The sequence below is a fragment of the Megalobrama amblycephala genome, linkage group LG9 (genome assembly GCF_018812025.1).
Source record: "Megalobrama amblycephala isolate DHTTF-2021 linkage group LG9, ASM1881202v1, whole genome shotgun sequence".
Classification (NCBI taxonomy): Eukaryota; Metazoa; Chordata; class Actinopteri; order Cypriniformes; family Xenocyprididae; genus Megalobrama; species Megalobrama amblycephala.
Window position 1 is genome coordinate 23,515,359 of NC_063052.1, and position 27,926 is coordinate 23,543,284.

A 27,926-nucleotide genomic window follows, 5' to 3' on the forward strand; every position below is an offset into this window, starting at 1 on the left:
TGCGTTGGCTGCGGTGCGTTTTTTGTCTATTTTGTGTGTGTGTGTGTGTTTAATATTAATGCTGAGAGTGTACTATGGCTGAAACATCATGGGGAACTGGACAATTTGGATTTGGATTATCCTAATAATTATATGGATTGTTAGTGACTGCACCATTTGGAGTATTCAATCAAATGACTTCTTCATGACTCTATCCATTGTTGGTTGAACACATCTACTTTCATTTCCGACTGATAGAACAGTGCGTGTGTGTATGTACATCAACTTGGTGTACTAATATAAAATTACATGGGAGGATTTGTAATCCGTACCTGTCACGAGAAATGAAGACTGGATGCAATAGCAAGTTAATCCCTTTAATAGGGCTTCACGCCAAGATAAGTCAGATAAACACACAAACACAGTCACAATACAGACAGCAGGAGAGATGGTAACACAGGGACTTTGATGGGCGATGGTGTCCGTGGTGAGTGGTAGTCCGTGGTGAGAAGTGTCCGTGATGAATCCGTGAGTTGAGATGAGCGAAGTATAATCCAGAACGAGTGTCCAAGGGAACAGACAGGAAACAGGAAACAGCGACGAGAACTCCAACTCCAGGAAACAAGAAATACGGTAACACGAGACAAACACCAGGACTCCAACAAACGATCTGACAAACATGAGACGAAAGACAAGGCGTTAAATAGGCAAGATCTAATAAGCCACAGCTGCCGCTGATCAGTAATCAGCGGCGACGCCCACACAGAACAATCAGGTGACACACCCCACAACCCTCACACAGACAACAGAATGACACAGTGGATCTGCGAACCGTGACAGTACCTGGAGTTGCTTATCCTGTCCGCCCTGTGCTTTGTATCTCCCGAGGGAGTTCTCAACTGTTGTGCTTAGCTGTGTGTATGTTCCACCAAGTGCAGACGTTAAGGCAGCAGCTGAGCTGGGGCTATTCCAGAAAGCAGGTTATGTGACATACCTGGGTATGTTTAAGAGTAAGTAAGCGGATAACCTCAACTTTCGGTTCCAAAAACAGAGGTAACTTTTAGGGTATGTAAGTAACCATAGCAACTTGCTCTCTGAACATAACCTGCTCCGGAGCAGGTTATGTTAAAGGATTAGTTAGTTTAAGAGGAATTCAGATGCATGTTATATTATCAATATGGTTATATTAATGTATCTAAATTTGTTATATAGTTACAGTTATATACACAATGTTATATTATACAATATATAACTGTTTATTCAATTCTAATATATGAATGTATTTTATTGTCATCTCACACATGGATCTGCTTTTTATCCTTTATAACAGGACATTTTCTATGCTATAATTTCTATAATAAAATACATATCATATATGTGATATCTTATTTAATAATTAGCATCAAACAATATTAAGAATAAAAAATGATTGCATAAACACCCAATAGGTGGTGATGTGCACCAAGTAGGTTATGTAAATCGCCATTAAACAAAAGAAGAAGAATGAAGTAGAATGGCGCGCTTTTTCTTAGCGTCTGTTTCCATGGTGAATCATCAATTCGTCGCTCTGTTGAGAATGTCTTGTGTGTTAACTGGGAACATACTCTGGGTTGGCTGAACTTACTCCCAGATGCATTTTTGGAACCAGCATACCACGAGTAAGCAAGGTTAGGGTTAATCAACCGAGAGTTCAGGGTATATGTGACAGTAAGTTAACCCTGCTTTATGGAATACACCCCAGATCTTACACAACACACAGGCTATGCTCAGCAAGTATCCGGACGCACCAGTACTGCAGTACTACCATCCTTAAATCAATATGTAGTTGTACTAACAAGACTTAATAAAACTATTGATTTGTGTTACAGTAATATCCCGAAAGCTTATAAAGCTAAAGCTCTTCCACCTTTAGGATTAGTGGATCATAATGTTATCTGTTTACTTCCTGTTTACAAACATCAGTTGAAACGATGTAAACCTGTAATGCAGATGCTATTCAAGCATGCCTCCAAGGCTGCTTTGCGTGTACAGATTGGGAAGTATTTGAGGGAGAGCTTGATGAGCAGACTGAAGTTATTACTGATTACATTAAATTCTGTATGGATACTTTGATAACGATCAGAAAGACGATCAGAACATAGCCAAATTAAAAACCGTGGATCAACCCACAGATAAAATATCTCTTTCATAAGAAAAAACTTGATTTAAGCCAGAGGAACTTTGTAGGCCTCAAAATGATAAACCGGGACATTAATGAAATTTTAAAGGCCAAAATTAATTATACAAATAAACTGGAGCAGGCTTTTGCAAATATGAACACCAGACAGGCCTTTCATCGTGTCAGGATTCTCACTAGACAATCTATCAAACAAACTATTTGTGTATCCAATCCTACTACTTTGCTACTAATCTTATTCATATACTCTATATCATTTTTATATTCTATATCATTTTTATGCTCGTTTTGATACCTCTGATTTTTCAGCATAGTGTAACAGCATTTTAGATTTTTTGCCTTCTCAAGAGTTAGATTATGAATCCCTCTTAACCAAGCAGGATGTCTATTTCCAGCTCATTAAGTGCTAACTGAATAAGGCTCCTGGCCCGGATGGAATTCCAGGTCGGGTCTTGAAAAACTCCTATTCTTCATTCTCTTTTTCTTCGATCACTCTGTACCTCAACAATACCATTTACATGGAAAACATCAACTGTTATTCCTGTTCCCAAAAAAATCACACCCATCAGAGTTAAATCATTATAGTGTGGTGCCCACAAGTTGAACTTATAGAGACATTCACCCAGAGACTGCCCCTTTAAGGGAGCGGGTTGCGGGTTATAGTGTTTCCGGGTTAACGTTGTGAGTACCACTGTACCACTGTACCGCTATTGTGTTGTATTGAAGTGGAGAGTAAAACTGACTTGACGTACATCTGTCTCCTGTCTCCTCACTTATCACACTCCACAATAGGCCTATATCTTAAACCTCGATCATAATAAAATGTTTGAGAAAATGGTCCAAAACATCATGCTTCCATATGTCTCACCATTTTTGGATCATCTTCAATTTGCAATTTCCAATTTGGTACTGATGATGCAGTGGCTTGTCTTCGGCATTGTCTTTTTCAACACCTGGACATCCCTGGAAATTATGCCAGATTTCTTTTCACTGACCTTAGTTCTGCCTTTAATTCAATCCAGTGTCATCAGGTAATCAAGAAACTACAACATCTGCAAGTTCCATCACCACTAATACATTGGATTTTTTATTTTCTTTCTAATAGACCGCAAGAGTTAAAGGTGGACAATTCATTATCACCCACCATTGTGCTCAATAATGGTGCCCCCCAAGGACGCGTACTTAGTAAATTTCTCTATTTCCTATATACAAATGATTGTCAGAGTCCACTTACCAATACTCATTCTTTAAATATGCTGATGACACAGCCATCCTTGCACTGCTTAATATCAAGGACAATGTTTCTTTCGTGGACTATCAACATTCTATAGCATACTTTACTACATGGTGTGATGATAACTTTCTTCATCTTAATATTTCAACGATTAAAGAATTGTTTTTTAGCTCTTCCAAAACACTGATCCATCCTTCCAGTATTATCATCAATGGAAAGATGGTTGAAAGGGTTGAGCATTCTGTGGAAACGGCGGAAGACTGGTGCTAGAATCTCTTAGATCCTGCTAAATCCATACTTCGAAAGATTTTCGGATATCAAAAAGCATTTGCTTGTTATAGACAAGAGCAGTTGAAGCATATTGAAATAACAGAAATAAAAACAGAATAGTAATAAACAGTACATACGGTACATAGCCGAAACAGTTGCTATATCTATTTAATGGCCATGAAGATTGCTATGTAGAGTGTATTTGAATATATCACTCAAAAGTTTTAGGCACTTGTGAAAAAATATTGTAGGTGGGTTTAAATTTTCCCTTGCCTTTAATTTTTTCTTCTTTTTCAAAATGTTCCTTCCCTTTTCCTTCTTGCCCTTCTTTTTCCTTCTCTCCTTCCTCAAACAGACTATTGTTCCCTATATGATTTAAAATTTTAAATAGAAATAAAAAGTTCAAAATAACTGCATAATACCAAAAACCCTTGTGGCCCTACAGAGATATGTGACCTCTGTCAGCTATAAAAGAAAATGAATATGCACTTTAATCAAGAGTGGGTGAAAGGTGCATCTTTGGCCCTTGGGGATCTTCTTTGACCACTTCCCTATTTGCACTGCCTGTTTAGCTGTCCACTTTTTCACAAAAATAATATGTCAGTGATGAGAGAGCAACAATGAGAAATCAAGAGGAATTTGTACTTACAGAAGGGAGGTAAGCTGTGCATGTAAACATCTCTATATGTGTGTGTTGATATAAAGGTACAAGACAAAAATGTTAGGGTAACACTTAGGTAACACAATAAGGTTCATTAGTTAACAAACTCTTAATGAACTGCACTTCTACAGCATTTATTAATCTTTGTTAATGTTAATTTCAGCATTTACTAATACAATATTAAAATCAAGAGTTGTATTTGTTAACATTAGTTAACACACTGTGAAATAACATGAACAAACTATGAACAGCTGTATTTTTTATAAGATTAACAAAGTTAACAACTACAGTAACAAATGTATTGCTCATGGTTAGTTAATGGTATGTTAACAAATTAACCTTATTGTAAAGTATATATGTATAATTTTGTTTTATATAAATATTTTAAATTTGTGATCATTTTAAGAATTTTGATTTTAGAAGTAAAAAAAAAAACGTATCAATGATAACAGAAAATAGACATTGTAAGGACATGCCAGAGCAGAAGCAGAAGCCAGAGCAGAAGCAGGAGACAAAGTGATGAAAGTAAAAAGAGCAGTTTATTGCATAATCATAGTTTTGTCATGACAACTCTCGGGAGATTGGTGTGATAATAGAGATTGGCATGGTAATGGATTTGGCAATGTTAATATATTTGGTCTTGGTGGAACAGATCTGCTATGCTGCTGCAAAGCAAGTACCGAGACTTGCTACTGCCAGTACATTTACAGACATGCTGCTGCTGCACATGTAACATACATGATTTAAAGGGTTAGTTCACCCAAAAATGAAAATAATGTCATTTATTACTCACCCTCATGTCATTTTACACCTGTAAGACCTTAGTTCATCTTCCAAACACAAATTAAGATCAAGGTCCATAAAGGTACTAAAGACATATTTGAAACAGTTCATGTAAGTTCAGTGGTATCTTAATATTATAAAGCGACAAGTATACATTTTGTGCGCCAAAAAAACAAAATAATGACTTTTCAACAATATCTATATGGGCCGATTTCAAAACACTGCTTCAGAGCTTTACAAATTAAATCAGTGAATCGGAGCGCCAAAGTCACGTGATTAAAGCAGTTTAGCCATTTGATAGGAGATTGAATCACTAATTCAAAACAAAAGATTCATAAAGCTTAGAAGCTTAATGAAGCAGAGTTTTGAAAAGACCCAAGCAGGTGGTAGGTGGAGGGTTTCTGAAAGCACGCTGCATACTGCTAACAGCAACATGTTAAGCTGCAGCTCATTAGCCGCTGATGCAACAGCAACCAATCAGCTGTGCAACGTAGATAATGATGAGATCGCCAAATCAGTTAAAGACCTATCAGCATGCCATGCGCTATCTAGAGTTTCATGTCAGAACTAGTGTAATTGCAGATGTTTCAATGCTCAGTCCTCTTCTGCCAACACAAATTCAATGTTATCATACCACAGCAAAAACAATGGAAAATTTCTGCTTCACTGCATCATCCTGTGACCTTGAAATGGAGACATTTTCCCATCTCATACTCATGAAGACAAACATCCCTTCAAACTACACAATCATAAGATTAATCAATAATATCAAGCATTGCAAGAGCAAGGAAATAAGTAAAACAGTGTTTCCGCCACATCAAAAATCATTCCCGCCACGGCTGACATCTGATATTGTGCGCACTACTAGTTAAGCCGCACTAAAGGCATAAAACATTGTAAAGCACCATAAAGTTTTTGTGCACTATATTCCAAGACTTCTGAAGCCATTCAATAGCTTAATTTGAGGTAGAACTGAAAATTTAAGTTGTTAAGTTAAAGTTAATGGAAACTCATTTCTTCACAGTCATTCTCAATCTCCATGAGCATTCAAACAGTGCGTCGCATTTGGTTACGACAGTAACACGATGAATCTCACTTCAAGGTCATTTTTGCATAAAGGGCTTTTATTTTGCTGGAGTTTATTGCTGTTTCTAAATCATGTCATCTTTCTCCTAGGTGTCTGTTAGATTGCAACACTGGAATAGAGTGCACTATGAATTGTTCTTCACACACACATTATTATATAAAACTGTTCAAAGAAAAGGCTCAATAAACTGTTGCATAAATATAATACACGCATCAATATCTCTTCCCTTTCTGCTTTGAACTTTTCAATGCAGAGTGCTGTGTGCTGTGACTCATGTTGCTTCAAGCGCATCATTCTGCGCACGGAATGCGCATAAACGCTTTGTGCTGCTCTGTATTGGAGCCTTTCATATTATAATACTTCCATAATCATATTATAATACTTCTGTCCTATCAATAATATGTTGTCGCCTCATTAAAAAGCTATACATTTCAAAGAAATGTCTTTTCATTCTATTGTATTTGAAAATATATTTACTTGTTTTTCCTCAATGAATTTTAAAACAATACAAAGAGAAATGTGTAACATTTTACCTTTTATTTGTTCCCTCACTAAATTGTTTTTTTCTTCACCAAATGTTCAGATTTGATAAAGTTATTGTGCACTCATGATTTTTCTAGAATAACTTTTGTTGCTGAAATCTATTAACCAAATTTATAATAGTATTTTTGAATAAGTTTTTCAATTTTCAATTCCCCAGAAAGTGTATGAAAGTATGTGTGAGTGTGATCTTGGGTGAAAAGGTTTAACCTACCAAGGGGGCGTGGTCCATGGGCCCCTCCCCCTGTGGAAATAGGCCTGCCACCAAAGCTAAAAACATTCTAGAGGAAACGCTGTAAAATAATAAGTAATATAAAATATAAAAACATAAAATGACATAAATCAAATAATAATAAAAATAATAATATGAATAAATGATTAAATGATAAATCAAATGACAACTACATAAATTACTAATGATTATAAATGATTATAAAATTAAATCATATAAAACAAAGAAAATAAAAGATGTATGGTTGCTCTCTTAAAGTAACACACACACACAGGCTGCTGTTCAGGATTGGCATGACATTTGTAAAATGCAGATAAATATAAGTAGGGATCATACTGTCATATCATTATGTCACATGGGCATTTGTTTACTGTACATTATAGATCATGGTGTATCTCCAGTTGGCTGCCGTCCTGGTGTCCCACTTCACTCTCCCATCTTATAAAATCAGAAGACAGAATCCTGAAACGTAAGTATATGTTTGTGTAATTGTGTAACTCCTAAAAAGGTTCAGATCTCCATACAAACTATTGAACATCTTTTATTTTCAGCCATCAAAGTGAAGTTTACTCAAGGATATGTTCCCATTTCTAATGGCAACTACATTTGGACTCTGGGCTTTAACGAAGTAGAGTGCTCATCTGACCTCTCAATCACTGGGGTTCAACAACTTAAGGTCCCATTAGTGCTACTACATGGTTTTGGGGGTGGAGTGGGTCTCTGGGTGAAAAACCTATCTGCCTTTGCAGGGGAAGGAAGGCCTGTGTACGCACTGGACATGCTGGGTTTTGGACGCAGCAGTCGACCAACCTTTGGTAGGGATGCCAAGGATGCAGAGGAGCAGTTTGTACAATCCCTGGAGGACTGGAGAAAGGCAGAAGGGTTGGAACATATGATTCTCCTGGGCCATGATCTTGGAGGATATGTGTCTACTGCCTATGCCCTGAAATATCCTCATAGGTAAATGTGTGTGTGGTTCCCTTTCGATATTTCACTCGTACTGCGTATGGGGGAAAAGTCTCCCTTTTTCCCCGCCACTGAAGCCTTTTCAATAACGCAGTGTAACTGCACCGTCATTGGTTCACTCATAGACAAGTTGTTGAACCAATGGCGGCGCAGCTCAGCTGCGCGGCCTATGAGAAGAGAGCGCGCGCACATTCCCGCCAAAAGGGGCGGGGAAATGTGCTATATAAGCGGGCGAGTCGCCATAGGCCATCAGTCCTTTCTCCTTCAGCGACGACTGAACTTCTCTTCGCTGATCCTCGCCGAAGCCTGCTCGCCGGGAAAGAAGCTCGCCGCCTGAGAAGACGCTTCGCCGCCGTTGAAAAGGCCCTGCAGCGGACCCAGCCGACTCGCCGGATCCTTGCAGCGCCCGCGCCCTCGCCGACTGCCGCCTTCGCGCTGTCGACGAGCCGCCGCCTCCCGCTTCCTGCGACCGTCCGCTTCTCAGCGGGTCTCCTGCCGCCATCCGGCGCGCCCTCTCTGCGTCCTCCCCGCGGTTACAGTAACCGCTTTAGAGCATTTTTCCAGCGGTTTCACCGCTTTGAGCACCGGCCCTCGCCGTTAGAGCCTCCCAATCGCCGTTTTCAAGGCGCACGGCATTTCTAAATGCCACACCACTCTTGTGGTATGTGCAGAGCCCCTCTGCACGAAGAAGACGGACACAACGAGTGCATCGGATGCCTGGGCAAGTCTCACGTGGATAACGCGCTCGTTGGCGGCTCATGCTCGCACTGCGAGTCCATGAGTCTCGCGTCTCTGCGCTCTCGCGCCGCCTTCTTCAAACAGGAAGACCCCGCCGCTCGCGCCCTCCCGTCCCCCTCTCCTGCGAGGAAGAGACCGCGGGGCAGAGCGGTTCAGCGCATGGAGATGGGCGAGCCCACGTCGGCTCAGCACCCGCGTGCCTCGCCCTCTCCCAGCAGAGAGCAATCCCCCGTCTTGTTCTCCCGCCCTGACCAGCGTCCCTCAGCAGATGCGAGCGACCTCATCTCATTTGGCGGATCTGACGAAGAGCCCCTCTTCGACTCTGTTTCCATGGCAGCCTCTGAGCCTGAAGCCTGGGTTGGCGAGTCGGACGACCCCGCCCCCCTGCCTTCCTTGGAGCCCATCGACCACGGTACGGGCATGGACGCCGAGCTCTTCCGTGTCCTGTCCAAGGCCGTCGAAGACAACAAGGCCTACCTCGATTGGGCCCCCCCAGAGGAGCCTTCTAGGAGCCGCCTGGATGAGTGGTTCCTCCCAGGTCGTCGTCAGGCCCCTCGCCAGCGCTCCGCTCCCTTCTTCCCAGAAGTCCACGAGGAGCTAACGAAGTCGTGGCGCGCCCCTTACTCTGCCCGCCTGCATACTTCACACCGCTCAGCCCTCACCTCTGTGGACGGCTCGGAAGAAAAGGGCTACGAGCATCTGCCGCCCTTGGATGAAGCAGTGGCCGCTCACCTCTGTCCTCCCGTGGCTGTGGGATGGAAGACGAAGAGAGCCCTCCCGTCCAAGACCTGCAGGACGACCTCCGCCCTGGCAGGAAGGGCCTACGCCTCAGCGGGCCAAGCCACTTCAGCACTACACTCCATGGCCATCTTCCAAGTATTCCAGGCCAAACTCCTCCGCTCATTGGACGAGTCCGGCACTGATGCGCCTGCTTTTCGGGACCTCCGCAGCGCCACAGATTTAGCCCTGCGGGCCACGAAAGCCACGGCCCAGGCCATTGGCAGATCCATGGCCAGCCTCGTTGTGCTGGAGCGCCACCTGTGGCTTAACCTGACGGAGATAAAGGATCAGGACAAGACGGCCTTCTTGGATGCTCCCGTCTCCCCGTCAGGACTCTTTGGGCCGGCAGTGGAGGGTTTCACGGAGCGCTTCACGGCTGCACAGAAGTCGTCTCAGGCCATGAGACACTTCCTACCCAAGCGCTCGTGCTCTGCGTCTGCTTCTAGCCGCCCCAGGCCTGCGCCGGCTCAGCAGACGAAGCCCGCTCCCTCCGCTTCCCAAGCAGCGCCGCCAGCGCTCGCGCCCTTCTAAGCGCCCACCCTTCCCGAGACGCCAGGGACCCCGGCCCAGGATTGCGCTGGACCCGGCGACTCCAAAGTCATCCTGATCTGTTAAGGAAGAGGACTGGGGCATGTCCCGCCGCGGCCGGACCACCCCAGAAGCTCCTTCGTGCAAATTCCCCTCCGCCTCGTTTATCTCCGGGCGCGGGAATAACACAGCCTGCTGCAACAGGGCCCACAAGTATTGCGCCCTCCCCAACCGCTGTTTTAACGGCGACCCTATTTTAAAACATCTCACAAAAGAGCAAATTTCCTCTTCCATCACTCCCGGTGTCCGGCCCGCCCTCTCTCGGGCCGTCACCCGACGTAATCCTCCCCCTTGCCACACGGGCCGAGGCTTGGAAAGCCATCCCCGGGGTGTCAAGATGCATTCTAAAAGTCGTAATCCAGGGTTACTCGCTCCAGTTCACCAGAAGACCTCCGCGATTTGGAGGGGTCATCCAGACCGTGGTACAAGCGGACGACGTTCACGTCCTCCGAGCCGAGGTCGTAACTCTCCTCAGAAAAGGGGCTATAGAAACAGTCCCTTTTCCAGAGAGCGAGTCGGGCTTTTACAGCCGCTACTTTCTGGTACCCAAGAAAGACGGCGGTCTCAGACCCATTTTGGACCTCAGGTTGTTGAACCTTTCCCTTATGAAGTGAAAGTTCAAAGTCCTGACGCTGAAACAAATCCTCGCGCAGATTTGCCACGAGGATTGGTTTTGCTCCCTGGATCTGAAAGACGCTTACTTTCACATCCAGATAGCCCCCATCACAGGCGATTCTTGAGATTCGCATTCGAGGGTGTGGCTTATCAGTACACGGTCCTTCCCTTCGGGCTCTCCCTGGCCCCCCGCACTTTCACGATGTGCATGAATGCGGCTCTTTCCCCTCTGAGACAGATGGGAATACGAGTTTTGAATTACCTCGACGACTGGCTCATCCTGGCCAGCTCGCGTTCGGAACTAGAACACCACAGATCCGTGCTCCTCAGCCACTTACAGTGCCTGGGTCTCAGGGTCAACCTAGCCAAGAGCTCACTACTCCCCACTCAACGAATTTCGTTCCTGGGTGCAGTGTTCGACTCGGTCCGCATGACGGCCGTAGTCTCACCAGAGCGCGCTCTGGCTATTCAGCAGCTCGCGGCTTCCGTCAAGAACAAGGCCTACCTTCCTCTGAAGCTCTTCCAGAGGTTGCTAGGGCTCATGGCTTCTGCCTCCCCAGTGCTCCAGCTCGGCCTGCTTCGCATGCAGCCCCTGCAGTCAGGCTGAAAACCCGGGTCCCTCCTTACGCTTGGCGTCACGGGCGCCTTCGCCTCAAGGTCAATCAGGCCTGTTTGATGGCTCTGAAACCATGGATGAACCCTACTTGGTTCACTCTAGGAGTACCCCTACAGGCAGTAACACGAAGGACGGTTCTCTCGACAGACGCATCCAACTCGGGTTGGGGTGCCCTGTGCGAAGGCAGCCCGGCTTTCGGCTCGTGGACACACGAGGAAAGCCACCTTCACATCAACTGCCTCGAATTGTTGGCAGTGATACGAGCCTTCCAAGCCTTCCATTCTCGTCTGACGGATCGCCACGTCCTAGTCCAATCGGACAGTATGACAGTGATCTCATATATAAATCGCCAGGGGGGTCTTTCGTCCAGCCGCTTATGCGCTCTGGCGAAACGCCTTCTGGAATGGGCTTCCCCAAGTGTTCGCTCACTCAAAGCGACTCATATACCTGGGAAAAGCAATCTGGGAGCAGACATGCTGTCTCGGAACAACATCCTCTCGGACGGGTGGATGCTCCACCCCCAGACTGTTCAAACCATATGGGAGTTCTTCGGGAAAGCAGAGGTGGACCTCTTTGCCTCAGAAGACAACTCTCATTGCCCAACTTATTTCTCCAAGAAGGACGACGCATTGGCCCACATCTGGCCCAATACCCTTCTTTACGCCTTTCCTCTGATCGCCCTGATCCCTCAGGTCGTCAGACGGATCAGAGAGGACAGACACAAAGTTCTGTTGGTGGCCCCACTCTGGAGGAGCCAGATTTGGACCTCGGAGCTGTTTCGGCTTTCCACAAAAGCCCCATGGCCAATTCCCCTGAGACGGGATCTCCTCTCTCAGGCGAACAGAACAATCTGGCACCCACAGCCAGAGCTTTGGGCTCTACATCTGTGGATCCTCGACGGGAGCTGTCTAACCTCCCCAGGAATGTGCTAGATACCATTTCACAGGCAAGAGCTCCGTCCACGAGACGCCTCTACGCCCAGAAGTGGTCAGTCTTTGCTAGCTGGTGCTCTACACGCAGCATAGACCCGGAGGAATGCGGAGTATCTTCCATACTAACCTTCCTCCAAGAGCGACTGGACTCGGGTCGAGCCCCTTCCACGCTCAAGGTTTACGTAGCAGCCATTGCGGCGTTTCACTCGCCCATTGCTGGACAATCTGTAGGGCGGAACGACTTGATTATTAAGTTTCTGAGGGGTTCTAGGCGATTGCATCCTCCTCGTCCCCTCACCGTTCCCCCCTGGGACCTCTCTTTGGTCCTCAGGGCTCTTAAAGGTCCTCCTTTTGAGCCATTAAGTCTAGCAGGCCTCAAGCCCTTAACGTTTAAAACCGCTCTGCTACTTGCTTTAGCATCGGTTAAACGCGTTGGCGATCTGCAGGCACTCTCTGTGAGCCCTGCATCCCTTGAATTTGGGCCTAACGACTCCACGGTCGTGCTCAAACCAAGGGTTGGCTACGTTCCCAAGGTGCTCTCTACGCCGTCTAAAGCACAAGTGATCTCACTCTCTGCGCTCCCCCGTTCATCGGACGAGCCAGGGCTAGAATCACTATGCCCCGTTAGGGCTTTGCGCATCTACATCGAGCAATCACAGCCCTTCCGGCAATCTGATCAGCTATTCGTTTTTTTTGGTGACTTTCGTCAGATTCTACCAGTTGGACGTTCCGACCTTGCATGCTCGGGTCCTTTCAGTGTAAAATTGCGGTCCCTTAATATTCCGCTTTTTGCACATCACGAACTCAGGAGTTCTCTCCTCCGTAGTGTAACAGGGTACGACGGCTTCGGCCTTCACTTGTCCTCGGCCCCTTCTGGTGCCTGCTCAAGTTCAGTCGTTCCCCAGCCGTGGCACGGCGCGGTTGAATTCGTTCCCCCATACGCAGTACGAGTGAAATATCGAAAGGGAACGTACTCGGTTACTAACGTAACCTCGGTTCCCTGAGATATGGAACGAGTACTGCGTTACTTGCCGTGCCACGAGGCTGCGGCTTAGGTCGTCGCTTCAGTCGATATGGCCTATGGCGACTCGCCCGCTTATATGGCACATTTCCCCGCCCCTTTTGCCGGGAATGTGCGCGCGCTCTCTTCTCATAGGCCGCGCAGCTGAGCCACGCCGCCATTGGTTCAACAACTTGTCTATGAGTGAACCAATGACGGTGCAGTTACACTGCGTTATTGAAAAGGCTTCAGTGGCGGGGAAAAAGGGAGACTTTTCCCCCATACGCAGTACTCGTTCCATATCTCAGGGAACCGAGGTTACGTTAGTAACCGAGTACGTTTTGAAGTAAGGGATAATCCATGGCTAGCTGTGCTTTAAACTATTTTAATGCACAATGTGTTTTGCAGTTTGCATTCAAACTGTTTAATGCACAGCAAGTTGTGTTTTTATCCTGCTTATACCATGGTCATTTGCCAGCATTGACAAGTTAAAACTGTTGATGTTTGCAGCGGTAAATTTGACTGGAAGGGTTAAAAATGGTGGTTATTTTTGTCAGTTACCACTTGTTAGACCTAGCATTCTGTCCATTTTAAAACAGACAAAGAAATACGGTAAGGTTGCATATAGACTATTTGATTAAATGGACTACTTTTCCTGAGCTTTGTGACACACTTCCATTTTGAAATAGTACAACTTTATTTCCAGTTATGTATATTTTCAATTACAAGTTACCCTTTTTAAAATGTAAAAAGTAGTGTAACTGTTTTAATTACTTTACTAAAGTAATGTAACTGATTTTATTACTTTTTGATAACTTTTCTAGATTTCTAATGAATGTTTTCAACTGTTAATAATTTTTCAAACATTTAAACCAGGCAGGGTTAACCTTACAATAATACTCAACACTGATTACTGTCAGACTTTCAAAATTCTTCATTACCTAAAGTAAGATTATAATAATTTAATTTTAAAGCACAGCCACCACAAAATCAGACTTTAGCACCTGTTTTTACGTTGAGATGGTTCTGAGGTTAAATACAGATTTCTGGATTAAATAATTGTAAAATTTCCAGCACTGGAATGCATTTTTATCACTTACCATGGTGGCAACTATCAGACAGGTTGTAGCCTAAAGCTTTCATCGGCAATGTGGATTGATGTAATTGACAGATATGGTGCACTGCAAATTCAAACAAGAGAACTAATCAAAAGCTAGCATTTCTTTGCTAAACGGCCTATAAATATGACCCTGGATCACAAAACCAGTCGTAAGCAATAGCCAACAATACATTGTATGGATCAAATTATCAATTTTTCTTTTTTAGTAGTAAAGATCATGTTCCGTGAAGATATTTTGTAAATTTAATACCGTAAATATATCAAAAATATATTTTTGTAAGTAATATGCATTGCTAAGGATTCCCGTTTGCATGTCTCTCTTTAAGAGCCAATATAAATTGAAACCACAATAATTCTTTTTGCATACAAAATCAGAGACTTCACATGTTCAGATCATGCCTCCAACATGCTCCTGTTGCGTTATTTTCAAACTCTGAGTCTGCACAAACTGAGTTTACAACAAAAACAGCACACAGGCAAAAACTGAAAACAAATATAGTTCCCTTTCGATATTTCACTTGTACTGCGTCACTAGACGCGATGGGGAAAACTCCTTTTTCTCCAATTACTGAAGCCTTTTTCATAACACAGTGAAACTGCACATCCATTGGTTTGTGCAGTTGTAATGAAATGAACCAATGGCGAGGCAGCAGAGCTGCTTGAGCTTATCGTGATGGAGCCTGCCAGAACCCGCCGAAATGGGCAAATGGGCCGAAAGCAGGCATTCTGCCATAGGGTATTCAGATTTATTCTCCTTCACGAGCCTCCACAAGCTGCCTTCAGCGTTCAGCGCTCTCAGGCAAGCTCATCAACGTGCTGCTCACGAGCCGCCTCACCGTCTCCACTCTCTGCAAGGAATCAATAAGCGTACCGCTCACGAGCCGCCTTCAGCGTCTGCAAGCAGCTGTTCAGCTCATCCCCTGCCGCCATCCGCCGAGTTCAAAGAGCAAATTTCGCGGCGTTGTTGCAAATGCTGCGGCACGAATGTGGCTGATGATGGACACAGTGAGTGCTTTGGCTATCAGGGGAAATCCCACGTGGATGCTGCGCTCACTGAGACGAGTTGCTCTCATTGCGAGAGCTTGAGATCGCCTCTGCGCTCACGGATAGCTTTCTTTTCAGAGAACGACCCCGCCCTTCACACCCTCCTGTTTTCTTCCTCCCAGGAGCCTGTGAGGAAAAAACAGCAGGGCAGATGATCTCAGCGACCGGAACCAATTGAGCTCATACCGGCTCAGGTCCCGCATACCTCACTCTCTCCGCACAGAGAGGTTTCACCTCTTCTCTTTTCCCGCCCAGATCAATGTCCCTCTGCTTTTGCAAGCGACATGGTCTCGTTCAGGGGATCTGAAGAAGATCTTCACGATGACAGCATGTCATTGGCGGCCTCAGACACAGAGGATTGGACGGGCTCAGCTTACGACCTCGCCCCCTTACTGTCTTAAGATCCAGAGCTGGGATGGAAGGCAATCTTTTCAGTGTCCTCTCCAAAGCGGTCTAGGAGCTCGGTATCCGATGCGACCGCAAAAGGCACTTTCACTTTCAAAGTGCACGCCACTGATCAAAAGTGCACGCCACTGATAAGCATTGTAAATTAAGTATTACAGAATACACATACCAATTAAATGCACAGATCTCCTCTCGTGAGTCCACCACTGGATGAGACAATATCACTTTCGTTTCTATTTCAGATATCTCTTTTATAGATGCCATCAATGCTTTTGCCTTTCAAGATATAATTACCGAAATCAAAACAGTCCATAAACTATAAATCCTCACGAAAACAGTCAAGCCAGCTCAAGCGTCAACCTGAGAGATCAGCCTCCTTACCTTAAAGTGTCAAATTTCTCGGTTTCTGAATGGACGGTTTGGCTTGATTGACAAACGCTAACGTTCGGGCATGATTTATATAACATTGACCTGTCCTAAAACGTTAGCACGCTTTGATCGATGATGGTTTGGTGATCGCATGTTTCTCCGTTCGAGGGCGCATTTCCTGTTCACATCCGCAACAAAACAGCTGATTATTTACGAACGAAAGCTCACAGAAACGTGAAAATGGTCTCATTCGAAAGAAAATATTCTAAGCTAAAATATTATATATTGTGACCGATTGAAGCAGCCCTTATCAAAAGTGCGGGGGTCGAATTCTGTCTTTTCAAAACTGCGGGGGTCCTGACCCCCCTGTCCCCCGTGCCAACGGTGCCCCTGATCAGCACTCATGCAACAACAACAACAACATTTATTTATAAAGCACATTTGAACACAATGTAGATTGTGTCAAAGTGCTGTACAAAGTACAAAACAGATCTACACAAGAATAATTTACAGGTTTCCAAATGCTAGAGAATAAAAATACGATTTAAGAGAAGTTTTAAAAAGTCCAATGAAGGAGCAGACCTCACATGATAGGGGAGACCATTCCAAAGCTTGGGCCCAACCACAGAAAAGGCCCGATCACGCTTTGATTTATAGCGACACCGAGGCACAGTTAAGAGCAAGTGAGTAGAAGATCTAAGTGCCCTAGCGGGACAGTATGGTACAAGAGGATCACTTATATATCTTGGTGCATGGCCAGACAACGCCTTATAAACAAACATAAGGATCTTAAAATCAACTCTAAATTTAATGGGAAGCCAGTGAAGAGATGCTATAATGGGGGAGATGTGGTCCCTCTTTTTAGACCCCGTCAGAAGTCTTGCAGCTGCATTTTGAACAACTTGCAATCTTGATAATGAAGATTGAGGGAGACCGAAATAAAGATAGTTGCAATAATCTAAATGTGATGTTACAAGAGCATGAATAACAACTTCTAAATCTTTGCTTGAAAGGAGATGCTTCAACTCTGCAATTGATCTTAAATGGAAAAAACTTCCTCTAATAACAGCACTAATTTGTTTATCAAAAAATAGTGAAGAGTCAAAGATCACTGCAAGGTTTTTGATTTGTTTGTGTACATTTGTTGAAAGAGGACCTAACTGGGCTTCCAGAGCGGGAGAGGAGTTTGCAGGACAACCTAGAATTAAAACCTCTGTTTTATCCTCATTTAGCTGCAAAAAATTGTTTGCCATCCAGCTCTTGATATCATTTACACATTTTAATAGCACATCAGATGAACCAGTCGTGTCAAGCCTTACTGGAAGGTAAAACTCGTCTGCATAACAGTGATATCAGATGTTGTATTTCTGAAAAATGAGGGCCAATGGAAAAATAAAGGGAAAACAATAAAGGTCCCAGAATTGATCCCTGGGACACACCACACAAAACAGAAAAAGTCCTATTCTCGAGGTAAGAAGCAAACCATTGTAATACAGTGCCTTTTACACTTACCATGCATTCTAGTCGTTAAAGAAGAATGCTATGGTCAATGGTATCAAATGCCGCACTCAGGTCCAACAAAACCAGCACAATGCAGGAGCCTGAATCAAGTGCAAGCAGGATATCATTTGTGACCCTCAACAGAGCTGACTCAGTGCTATGTACCCACATGGAAAAAACCTATATAAACATATGTTTCAATATAGGTTTTGATATAGGTTTTACATATATGTGACATATATAAAATTGGCCGTTTTCCTATATTATATGTACATATATGTACATATATGCACACATATATGTACACATATATGCACACATATATGTACACATATATATATATATATACACATATATATATATATATACACATATATGTACATATATGTACACATAATATAGGAAAACGGCCAATTTTATATATGTAACATATATTAAAACCTATATCAAACCTATATTGAAACATATATGTTTGTATAGGTTTTTTTCCATGTGGGACCAATTTCACGTGTTCGTGTAGCGGTGTGTTTTCTGCGTTGTGTCGTAATCAAAGACAGACTGCGAAAAATCTTGCCATCAGGTCCTCACTTTATTCTGTATAACACAAATGGCAATATATGAGGACTTGTGCAGCATACAAACAGCATGCGGCAGCAACGCACAACGATGAGAAAGAGAGATATTAAAAGTTACTTAAGTAAAGAAAAATAATCAACGAAACATCTGAATGTACATCACAGAGGGGTTTTGGATTACAATCATACAAATATATCATGTGAATTCAGCTGTTACATGAAACATGGCCTTAATTGAATCACCGCAAAAACTTTGTGCGACCTACCGCTGTGATGTCTCATGCAGACTGGGAAGCAGCAAAGTGCGTCAACACCCCAAGTCAGCATGGCGGCAGGAAACCCCAAATATGGTCATGGCAAGTGGAATCACAAAATAATTGTCTAAATACATAACTGCTACATTCGCACATACATAAGTTCTTGCATAATTTTTTTCGTTAATTCTTAGTTTTTGCCTTGATAATAGAAAATATGAGCTAGGCATCATGTATGACAGTCAAAAATGAGATATGAGCTACAAAATGACCAGATCCTGCCATTAGCTATATAGAAGACATATCTTGTATGTATAGGGCATATATATGGATATGAAGAAGCAATACAGGAGACCTATATTTCCTGTATATGCACATATATGCACCTCAATTTTGCCTATATGTGGCATATATACACATATATGCAGTATATATACGCATATATGCAGCATATATATAGCATATATGCAGTATATATGCGCATATATGCAGCATATATATAGCATATATGCAGTATATATGCGCATATATGCAGTATATATGCGCATATATGCAGCATATATATTATCATATATGTGCATATATGCAGCATATATGTACATATACACTGCATATAGGTTTCATATATGCGCATATATCCACATATAGGTTCTTTCCATGTGGGTAAAGATCTAAAACCAGATTGGAACATGTCCAAGATATTAAAAGACTCCAAATAAGAATCCAAATAAGCGCTACCACTTTCCAAATCGCCATGGCCCCCAGCCAAATATAATGCTGGACCACGTGCCTCAGAAATCGTCCTGATCTACCAGAGGAAGAGCTTAATGAAATTTGCACAGATCATAGATCATCACATTTAAAGCAAATTCTTACAATTAAAATAAGCACAAAAACATCATAATCCATTGTGTTGATCACGAGATATTACTCACTGAATGATGTAATATATTTGGCTAAAAATATATTACATGTCTCTCGTCCGGGATGCAATGTGTTATCCAATGTTCCCGGAACCATCCATGCTTGTTTTCCAACATGGCATAACACAAAATAGGTATCATTTAAAGCTTAGAAACTTAGAAGCTTTTTAATGCATCTAACCATTTTGATAAACTCTTAAGGAGTACCGAGTAGTCTATATAAACCGGAGTGTAGGCTACCGCCCGCCAAGGTCACCTAGCAATGAAAAAATTAATAAATCATATTTTTCAAAACTACTGCCTTGATAAACATAAAATATGTGTCATTTGAAAGCTTAGAGTCTGAACTTTACAACGCATGTAGCCAATTTGATTAACTCTTAAGTATTGCGGTTATTGATAAATAGAAAAAAAAAGTTTTCATAATTTAACTAAAAACAAATATGTAGATTTCAAGTGGCATTTTTACTTATAACTTCATGAAACAGGAGTCAAAAATCAATATAATCCCTTGCATTGATCACAAGATATTCCTCGTGAAGGAACGATTTTAAAAATACCCATTGGGGAGCGTCTCTCAGCAAGAGAATGTAATGTAATTTATATATATATATATATATATATATATATATATATATATATATATATATATATATATATATATATTTGTTTGTTTTTTTAATTTAAAAAGTGTTCTATCAAACAACAATTATTTGACTCTCCTTGCTATAGATTTGGAGTTATGAGTCTTTACTTTTGTGTTTGTCACATATATTTTATATTTATTTATTTTTATATTGTAAATATTTTACATTTAATCTATAAATGCATGTAGAAACAACATAAAGACAGTATATTATAAATATTTTATCTAAGGTAGGAAATATACAGAAATTGAATACATTTATCAAACACTTCACAGTGTTCACTGCATAAATTCTAAATTAAATATGCAGTCAAACCAAAAATTATTCAGACACTAGATATCATTTTTTATATATTTTTACTAGTGGGTGCAGGACACTATAGTTGTAAGTGAGGATACCAAAATAACTGTGACATTGTTACAACACAGAAGGGTCGGAGACAGGAATTCACAAACTGGGATGTTTATTGATACCAGCAGAGTGAAACAGCAGTGCAGGTGAATATAACTCAAAGCAATAATGATGAATGAAGTGCAGATAAGTGATACTGTCCTTTTGTGGTTTTAGAAGTGGAGATCTTGAATGACACTGGAGGAGCTTGACGTTGGAGACAGAGAACACTCACACACAGATGGGAATTCACACGAGGAGAACAGGAGACACTGGAGACAGGTAAGTAGATTGCTGGGAGTCCTTGAGGTAAGCATACAGGTAAGTCTAGATGCAAAGAAGACTGGTGTCTGAATAAATTTTGGTTTGACTGTGGATTAATTCTTATTAAAGCTACAAAAGTTCAGTCAAGAGCAGTGAGTGATTATCTCTTAACATTAATGACAGACATCATAACAACGGGTTTATTAAGCTGCTGTCACTTTAAGACCAACCGCATGTGATGCAGATCTGATACACCTCTAATGTCCTCACAACTCAGTCATTTAAGACTTTATTTAACTCATTTAAGACTATGCTTACGAGAATACAAGGCGGATATTTTGGCATACTTTTGTGTTTTTTGTGCATTCAAACGTGAAAGAGAACTCAATGCGGCCGTGCGCTGTATGTGCGCACGAGTGTCTGTGTGTGTCACACAGATAGGAGGTTCACAGATGTGCACCAGTATAGATTTTAAGTTCTTATTTCATGAGTTCACACTTACAAATAAGTCAGATAAACTAAATGGTAAACGTATTTGGCGTGCTGTCCGGGGAGTCAAAAATTAGGCACAACACCGGCACATAGGCTTACCGGGGCTCGACATACACTTGCGGAACAAGTGGATTTTTGATGTGAAAGAGAATTTTACTTGCCTGACCAGATAAGTAGCCTGATTAAAATGTCAATAACAACCAAAATGCAATAATGATTCATTTAGCTTATATGGCAATTGATAGTAGTAATATATGTAATGTATATTGGGAGTGATAGCCTATTGCGCTGTTGAGGCGCATAACCTCTTAAGTAGAATTCAAAACAAATGAGCTCTGCTCACACAAAGAAACTCAGTTATCATGTTGCAATAAAAATTCAAAATGTGGGGGTTTTATAGCTAGCTATTTACGACATATGTTAAAGTTAAGCATCACACGACCGAAATTGTAAGCAAAAGCCCAGTGGTAAGATCAGATTTGCAGATATGGGACCACCATCATATATTAAACTTGCCTGATCATTAACCTCCTGAGCACTGGGACCATTTTGGGATTTCCGCCTGGATTTGGCATACCCAAATTGAAAAGGTTCCCATACCTATATACAGTGGTCTAAATACAAATTCTTGGTGTCATTGTAAAGGAAATCCTTTTAAGTTACATAAAGCACTTCTAAACGTGATAAAAAAAAAATAAATAAAAAAAAATATATAATATATATATATATATATATATATATATATATATATATATATATATATATATATATATATATAGTATATATTGTATATAGTATACCTAAATAAAAAGTCTCCCCATACCCATTTACAGTGGTATAAATCCAAAATCGAAGTGTTATTTTACAGAAAACCCTTTGAAAATACATAAACACTGCTGAAAGTGATATGTATTATAGTATATTTTGTCTGTGCTATAATAAACAAACAAACAAACAAAAAAGAGGCGTTTTATGATTTTGGTCAGTTTTATTCTTTCAGGAGACACAAGACTCTATTACAGTCTTGAACATCCTCCAGATTTGTATAATACGGTGACCGGGAGGGGACATGTTCGGTTCACTTAGTTTTTTCGTGGCCATATAAACTCGTGGGAACGTGATAATATGTCTTGGCTACAAGATATTAATTCGTGGGAACGTGATAATATGTCGTGGCCACAAGATATTAATTCGTGGGAACGTGATAATAAGTCGTGGCCACGCGATGTAAAGTCGTGGCCTCGAGATCATTATGGTGAGGCAACGAGATATTTTTCTCGTGGCCACGACTTCGTTATGTTGAGGGAACGACATCTATTTCTCGTGGCCAAGAGTTACATGTGTAAACAACGCGCGCTACCATAGCAACCTGAACTATCAGAAATGGATAAGATTATAATACTATTTATTTTTAATTAAGAAAAAGCACGGAATTAATAAGTGATTATTAATCACTGGGTATGAAATTTGTTATTGTTTACTAATTGTTTTACTATTTTTTTATTAAAACTAAAACTACTAAAAAATAATTTTCAATAACTGGAATGAAGCAGAAATAAAATAAAATATAAATAATAAACGTTTCCACTGCAGGAACTTTTCCCAGGAACTAGGGACTTTGGGGTGGTACTCTGTGTATTTCAACTGCTGGGACCAGGGTCTAAATGAAGGTCGGGGTAAAAATGTCACCCTCAGAAAGTCCCTGCTCCCTGTTTGCTATTCGTTTAAAAAGTTTAAAAAATACAACTGATGGACTGACAACAAGGTTCAGGCTTTATTAAGCTTATACAGAGAATGTCACTGGACTAATCACAGTACTTTAGACTGCGATGGAAACGCAGACAGCAACAGGTTTGGGGGAAAAAAGTTCCTGGGACAAATTGTTCTGGGTAATTTCAGTGGAAACGTGGCTAATTTTTGCTATAAAGAATGTTGTGTAAATTAATTTACACAGATTGAAGCACTTGGTGTTGGTGGAGCCATGGGGTTTTGCAGCAAGACCAAATGTTCAGGAGCGTTGGATTCCCATTTGGATTAAAGCCTTTGGGGCAGCAATGAATCCATTCAACCCTCTTGGTCCACTTAGGCTGGCAGGCCCACTGGGTATGAAACTTGTTATTGTTTACTAATTGTTTTACTATTGTTTTATTAAAACTAAAACTATTAAAAAATGATTTTCAACAACTGGAATGAAGCAGAAATAAAATAAAATATAAATAATAAATGAAAAACATAAACTTAAAAAACAAATGTTGCCTTGGCAATTAAATGAAATAAATAAGTGTAAGTTGATACAGGTACATCACTAGACCTATTTGCTAGGCCTATGTACAATGTTAATTTATGAAAAGCTAAATAAATAATACGGATTTTAAACTGGGCAAACTTGTTTGTGAACTATTTACATAGCAGTTTATAATTTAGTTAAATCAGAGTTAGTAGTTAGTCAATCAATCAAAGGAGACAAAAAATTAAATACAACACTTTTGTTTGTATGGTTTATGACACCCAAAATTCTCGACAAAAGAGCAGTTCCTTTATCTCTGGGTCCCAAGAGGGCACAGAGAGCAGTGTGAGGCAAAAAACCTCACCACTCTCATCCTCCTTATCTGTCACCAGCGGGCAGCAGTGGTCATGCACCCTCTGCCAAACCGCGGAACCAGGTAGTGTTGCACCGCACACTCAGACCCCGCTACGGGCTGCCTCAGAAGGAGAGCCCCCCGAGCCGTGTCTCTGTGTTCCACCTCGCTGTCCCACTACGGGTACATCTGTGGTTCCCTTGGTCTCGCTTGCACAATCTCTGAGAGCCTAGTTAGCTCTCCCCAGACCGTCTGGCTGGCTCCTTCAGAACATCAGACTCAGCTATGTGATTCAGTTCGCATGGCGTCCCTCCAAGTTAGGAAGCATCCAGTTCACTGCAGTGAAAGCTGCCGAAGCCTATGTCTTGTGAGTGGACATCGCAGTCCTATTGGTGAAGGACGCGATAGAGCCAGTCCCTCCAGCCGATATGAAGTCAGGGTTTTACAGCCCCTACTTCATTGTACCCAAGAAAGGCAGGGTGGCGTTCACACTGAAATTATTGAAATTATTTCCAGCAGCAGTAACACTGCTCGGTTTACTTCATATGAGACCGCTTCAGCACTGGTTTCACGGCCGAGTCCCATGATGGACGTGGCAATGCGGCACTCACCGGGTGAAAGTCAGACTCCTTGTTTTTGCAAGTTTTACCCTTGCAAATTGCGCCCTGTTGGCCCAACCGGACATGGTTCCCAGAACAGATGTTCCTCGTGACAGTCCCTCCTTGGCTGATTCCCCTGAGGAAGCATATGCTTTCTTAAAAAAATGGGGCATCCTGTAGCACCCGTGCCCAGACTTCTGGGAACTCCATGTCTTAAAGTCTATGCTGCTGCAACTTCTGCTTATCACAACCCCATAGGAGGCAAGTCAATTGGGAAGCACAACCTGGTCGTCAGGTTCCTTAGGGGGGCCAGATGGTTAAATCCTCCTCAACCTCCCTCCATACCCTATTTAGACCTCACTCTGGTGCTCAGAGCACTTCAGATTGTCCCATTTAAGCCTCTGCATTCAGTTGATCTAAAGATTCTAATCATGAAGACTTTGCCTAAGGTTCCTACCACTCCTCCAAAAACCAGGTAGTGAACCTGCAAGCGCTGCCCCCGGTGCCTAGCTGAAAGATATTTGTAGAGCTGTGGGCTGGGTGACACCTAACATGTTCTCTAAATTCTATAGCCTTTGTGTCAAGCCAGTCACCTCCTGTGTTCTCACCTCAACCGGTCAGAGGCACAGAGAGGCCCCGGCTTAGTTTCAGCTTGCTATGCTAATTCATGTGCTTTATTCTCCAGAGACTCCCTACGAGGCAGACCCTGTTGAGTCCTCCAGTTACCCTTCGGCAGCCGGACGTGGCGGAGCGTCTGGCACCAGGCCTACGTCTGATGTATCCTTGAAACCAGTTGTAGGCTGGGTGCCCATGTGCGACCCTGAGGGGATCCCATATGTGTAATGTCCACGGTAAGCTCCTGAATGGAAGCTCTGTGTCTTTCCCTTGGCAGAGTCTGCTCTGCCGTCTCTGCCATGTGTTGTATCCTCCCAATCCGGGTGAGAGCCACTCAGAGACCTCCGTATGAAGTACGGCCCTACTGGGTTAGTCCATACGTGTTACTCCACTAGACTTCCTACAGGATGTCGCCTCAGCAGCGTGCCTTTCCTTCAGGCTAACATTAGTGAATCCGGGTAAGACAAAAGCACGTTTTGAAAGAAGGCTTGATTGTGTATTGATTCATTTAAATTGTATTTTTTTTAAACAAAATGTTTAAACAAAATGTCTCCTCGATGTTTTCAGCCCTATGATATAACATCAGTAAAATGGACTATGATTGACCTGCATGTCTTTAAAATAAATTTGAGTTAAAATCGAAGAAATATTTTGTCTACATAGTGCAGGCATTTTGTTAAATTTGTTGGTGTTGGATAGGGAAAGAGTGGACTTAAATTTCTTTATTTGGATAAAATGAAGTAGGCCTAAGTTATACTGTAGATCAATATCTAACACATACTATGAGACTTCAACATTGACCAAAAATAATAATTTCAATAGATTTTACAGCTGTTATTACTCTAAATATATATGAATGAAAAGATGTTTTGGGGACTTTATAAATCTTGGGGAAGTATGCCCCAAAACAGGCTTAGCCCTCCATCCATTAATCTCTATTGATTTCCTTGAGTTTAAGTAAAATGGAAGTTTTAGTAAAATTAATTTTAAAACTGAAATAAAAAATAAAGCTAAATAGACATAAAAACACATAGCACATAAAATTACTAAATCATTTAAACTAAAATAAAAAATATAAAAATAAAAGCTAATTCAACATTAATTAATACTATAATAGTAGCTAATACTAAGACAACACTGGTCTGAAACTCAAACAGACATGTATACAGATATAAATTGTCATATGAATGATTTTTTTCTTTAATAAGAAAAAAATTATATGAATCTCAACAAGAGTTATGTCTCAACTGCAATATAGTAATATTGATGTAAGATCACTATGAGAAATAAAGAAATAATGACCTTATTTTTTCCCCTTTTATCCCATAGGCCTAATACAGGCTTACGTATTATGGTGTTTGAATGTATTTCTCTTTCAGGTCCTTTGTTGCTGCAGCTTTTGCGATCAGATTTTAAGCAGAAATATGCTTCTGTATTTGCCGACGACACTGTGGCTGATTACATATACCATGTGAATGCACAAACGGCCAGGTAAACCGTGAACCCAGGCAGCATACCCACTATTTTATGACCTAATAGACAGAGATTAAAATAAAAACATTTACAGATTTGTCTTGTGATTCGGCAGTGGTGAGACAGCATTTAAAAACATGACAATCCCATACGGATGGCCTCAGCACCCCATGATGGACCAAGTGGAGAAGATCAGTCCTTCTCTTCCCATGACTTTCATCTACGGATCACGTTCCAGCATTGAAGGCCAATCAGGAAAAGCCATTCAAGAAATGAGACCAAACTCGCAAACAAAAATCATAGTGAGTTTTATTTCAGTGATCACACTGTCTTCCCCCAAACTCTCCACAGTAACAGTTTTCTTTTTAATTCCTCCAAGGTCATCCAGGGTGCAGGTCACTACGTATTTGCAGACCAATCAGAAGACTTCAACCAGGCTGTGCTCAAGATATGCAATAATGAATGCTGAGAGGAGAGAAAACATGAGTCAGGTCTGAGTTAAAGGAGAATCAGATGAAGGCGTGAAGGGGGAGATAGATGCCCAAGAGTTACTATATAAGAGGAAAAGGAGGCAGAAAATATGAAGGAAAGAGGAAACATTTCATGATCATTTATAGCTTTCTACAAATGTGCATTTAAAAATTAATACATACATACATAACATTGTACTCATGAACTACATTTTTAAAACATCTGCTATATGAAATCAACAAAAAGTGATTTTCTTTTATTATTATTATTATTTTGGAAAATCTTCAGTACTTCTAATTAATTCATTATTCAAGCACAAGTATGCACATTGTAAAAATAAATAAATCATAGCAGAAAAGCTCTACGCCTCTCTGGTTGAACACCGCTGGGTGGCAGTAAGCAACAGTAGTGGCCTTTGATATGTTTGACCAATATAATCAATTAACTCTCTTGGTTTTAGCTTTAGCAAAAGTCTTCTTTTAACAAATAATATCAGTCTGTCTTCTTGTTTATGCAGGTTTGCATATTTGTGCAATGTGATTTCCTTTTCTTTTAAGTGACTGAATCCATGAGCAAAATCCAACATTATGTGAAAATATGCTTCCACTTTCTAAGAGCTTACAACAGAGGCAGATATGTTATAATCACCACTGCCGTTATGGCAAATTCCCTGTTTGGATTCCAATAAGGAATAAATTAATCAATCAATCAATCAATAAAATAACAAATAAATAAGTCCAACGTTTAGATATCAAACATATTTATACTCTCTTTTTGTTAAAGCTGAATACCACAAACAAAAATCATCAGCCTCAATAACACTTACAAGGCACTTTGCCTATAATCCCTTTTAAGAAAAAATATCACAAAAAACAATTTCCTAATGTGTATTTCACACATTAATAAAGACAATTAAACAGTCAGTAATAAAACAAGAAAAAAAAAAAAAAAAAAAAATTAGCAGTAGCACAAATAAATAGCCTACAACTGAACAAAGTGCAAGAAGTCA

The 27,926-nt window shown here is 41.5% G+C and overlaps 1 protein-coding gene and 1 long non-coding RNA gene across 2 annotated transcripts; one reads left to right on the forward strand and one right to left on the reverse strand.

The window, feature by feature from the left end:
- Nucleotides 1–342: 342 nt before the first annotated feature.
- LOC125275363 lies at nucleotides 343–6,994 on the reverse strand. The gene is made up of 2 exons (XR_007186438.1): nucleotides 6,945–6,994; nucleotides 343–649 (listed from the first exon to the last, which is right to left on the reverse strand). It is a non-coding gene; the product is annotated as an uncharacterized LOC125275363 (long non-coding RNA).
- Nucleotides 4,248–27,874, forward strand: LOC125275362 (1-acylglycerol-3-phosphate O-acyltransferase ABHD5). Its single transcript, XM_048202205.1, has 7 exons — nucleotides 4,248–4,317; nucleotides 7,346–7,431; nucleotides 7,514–7,922; nucleotides 23,135–23,283; nucleotides 26,353–26,464; nucleotides 26,562–26,748; nucleotides 26,826–27,874. Exons 1-7 carry the CDS (start codon nucleotides 4,280–4,282, stop codon nucleotides 26,913–26,915), a joined length of 1,071 nt encoding a protein of 356 aa, XP_048058162.1. The 5' UTR covers nucleotides 4,248–4,279; the 3' UTR covers nucleotides 26,916–27,874.
- Nucleotides 27,875–27,926: the final 52 nt, after the last annotated feature.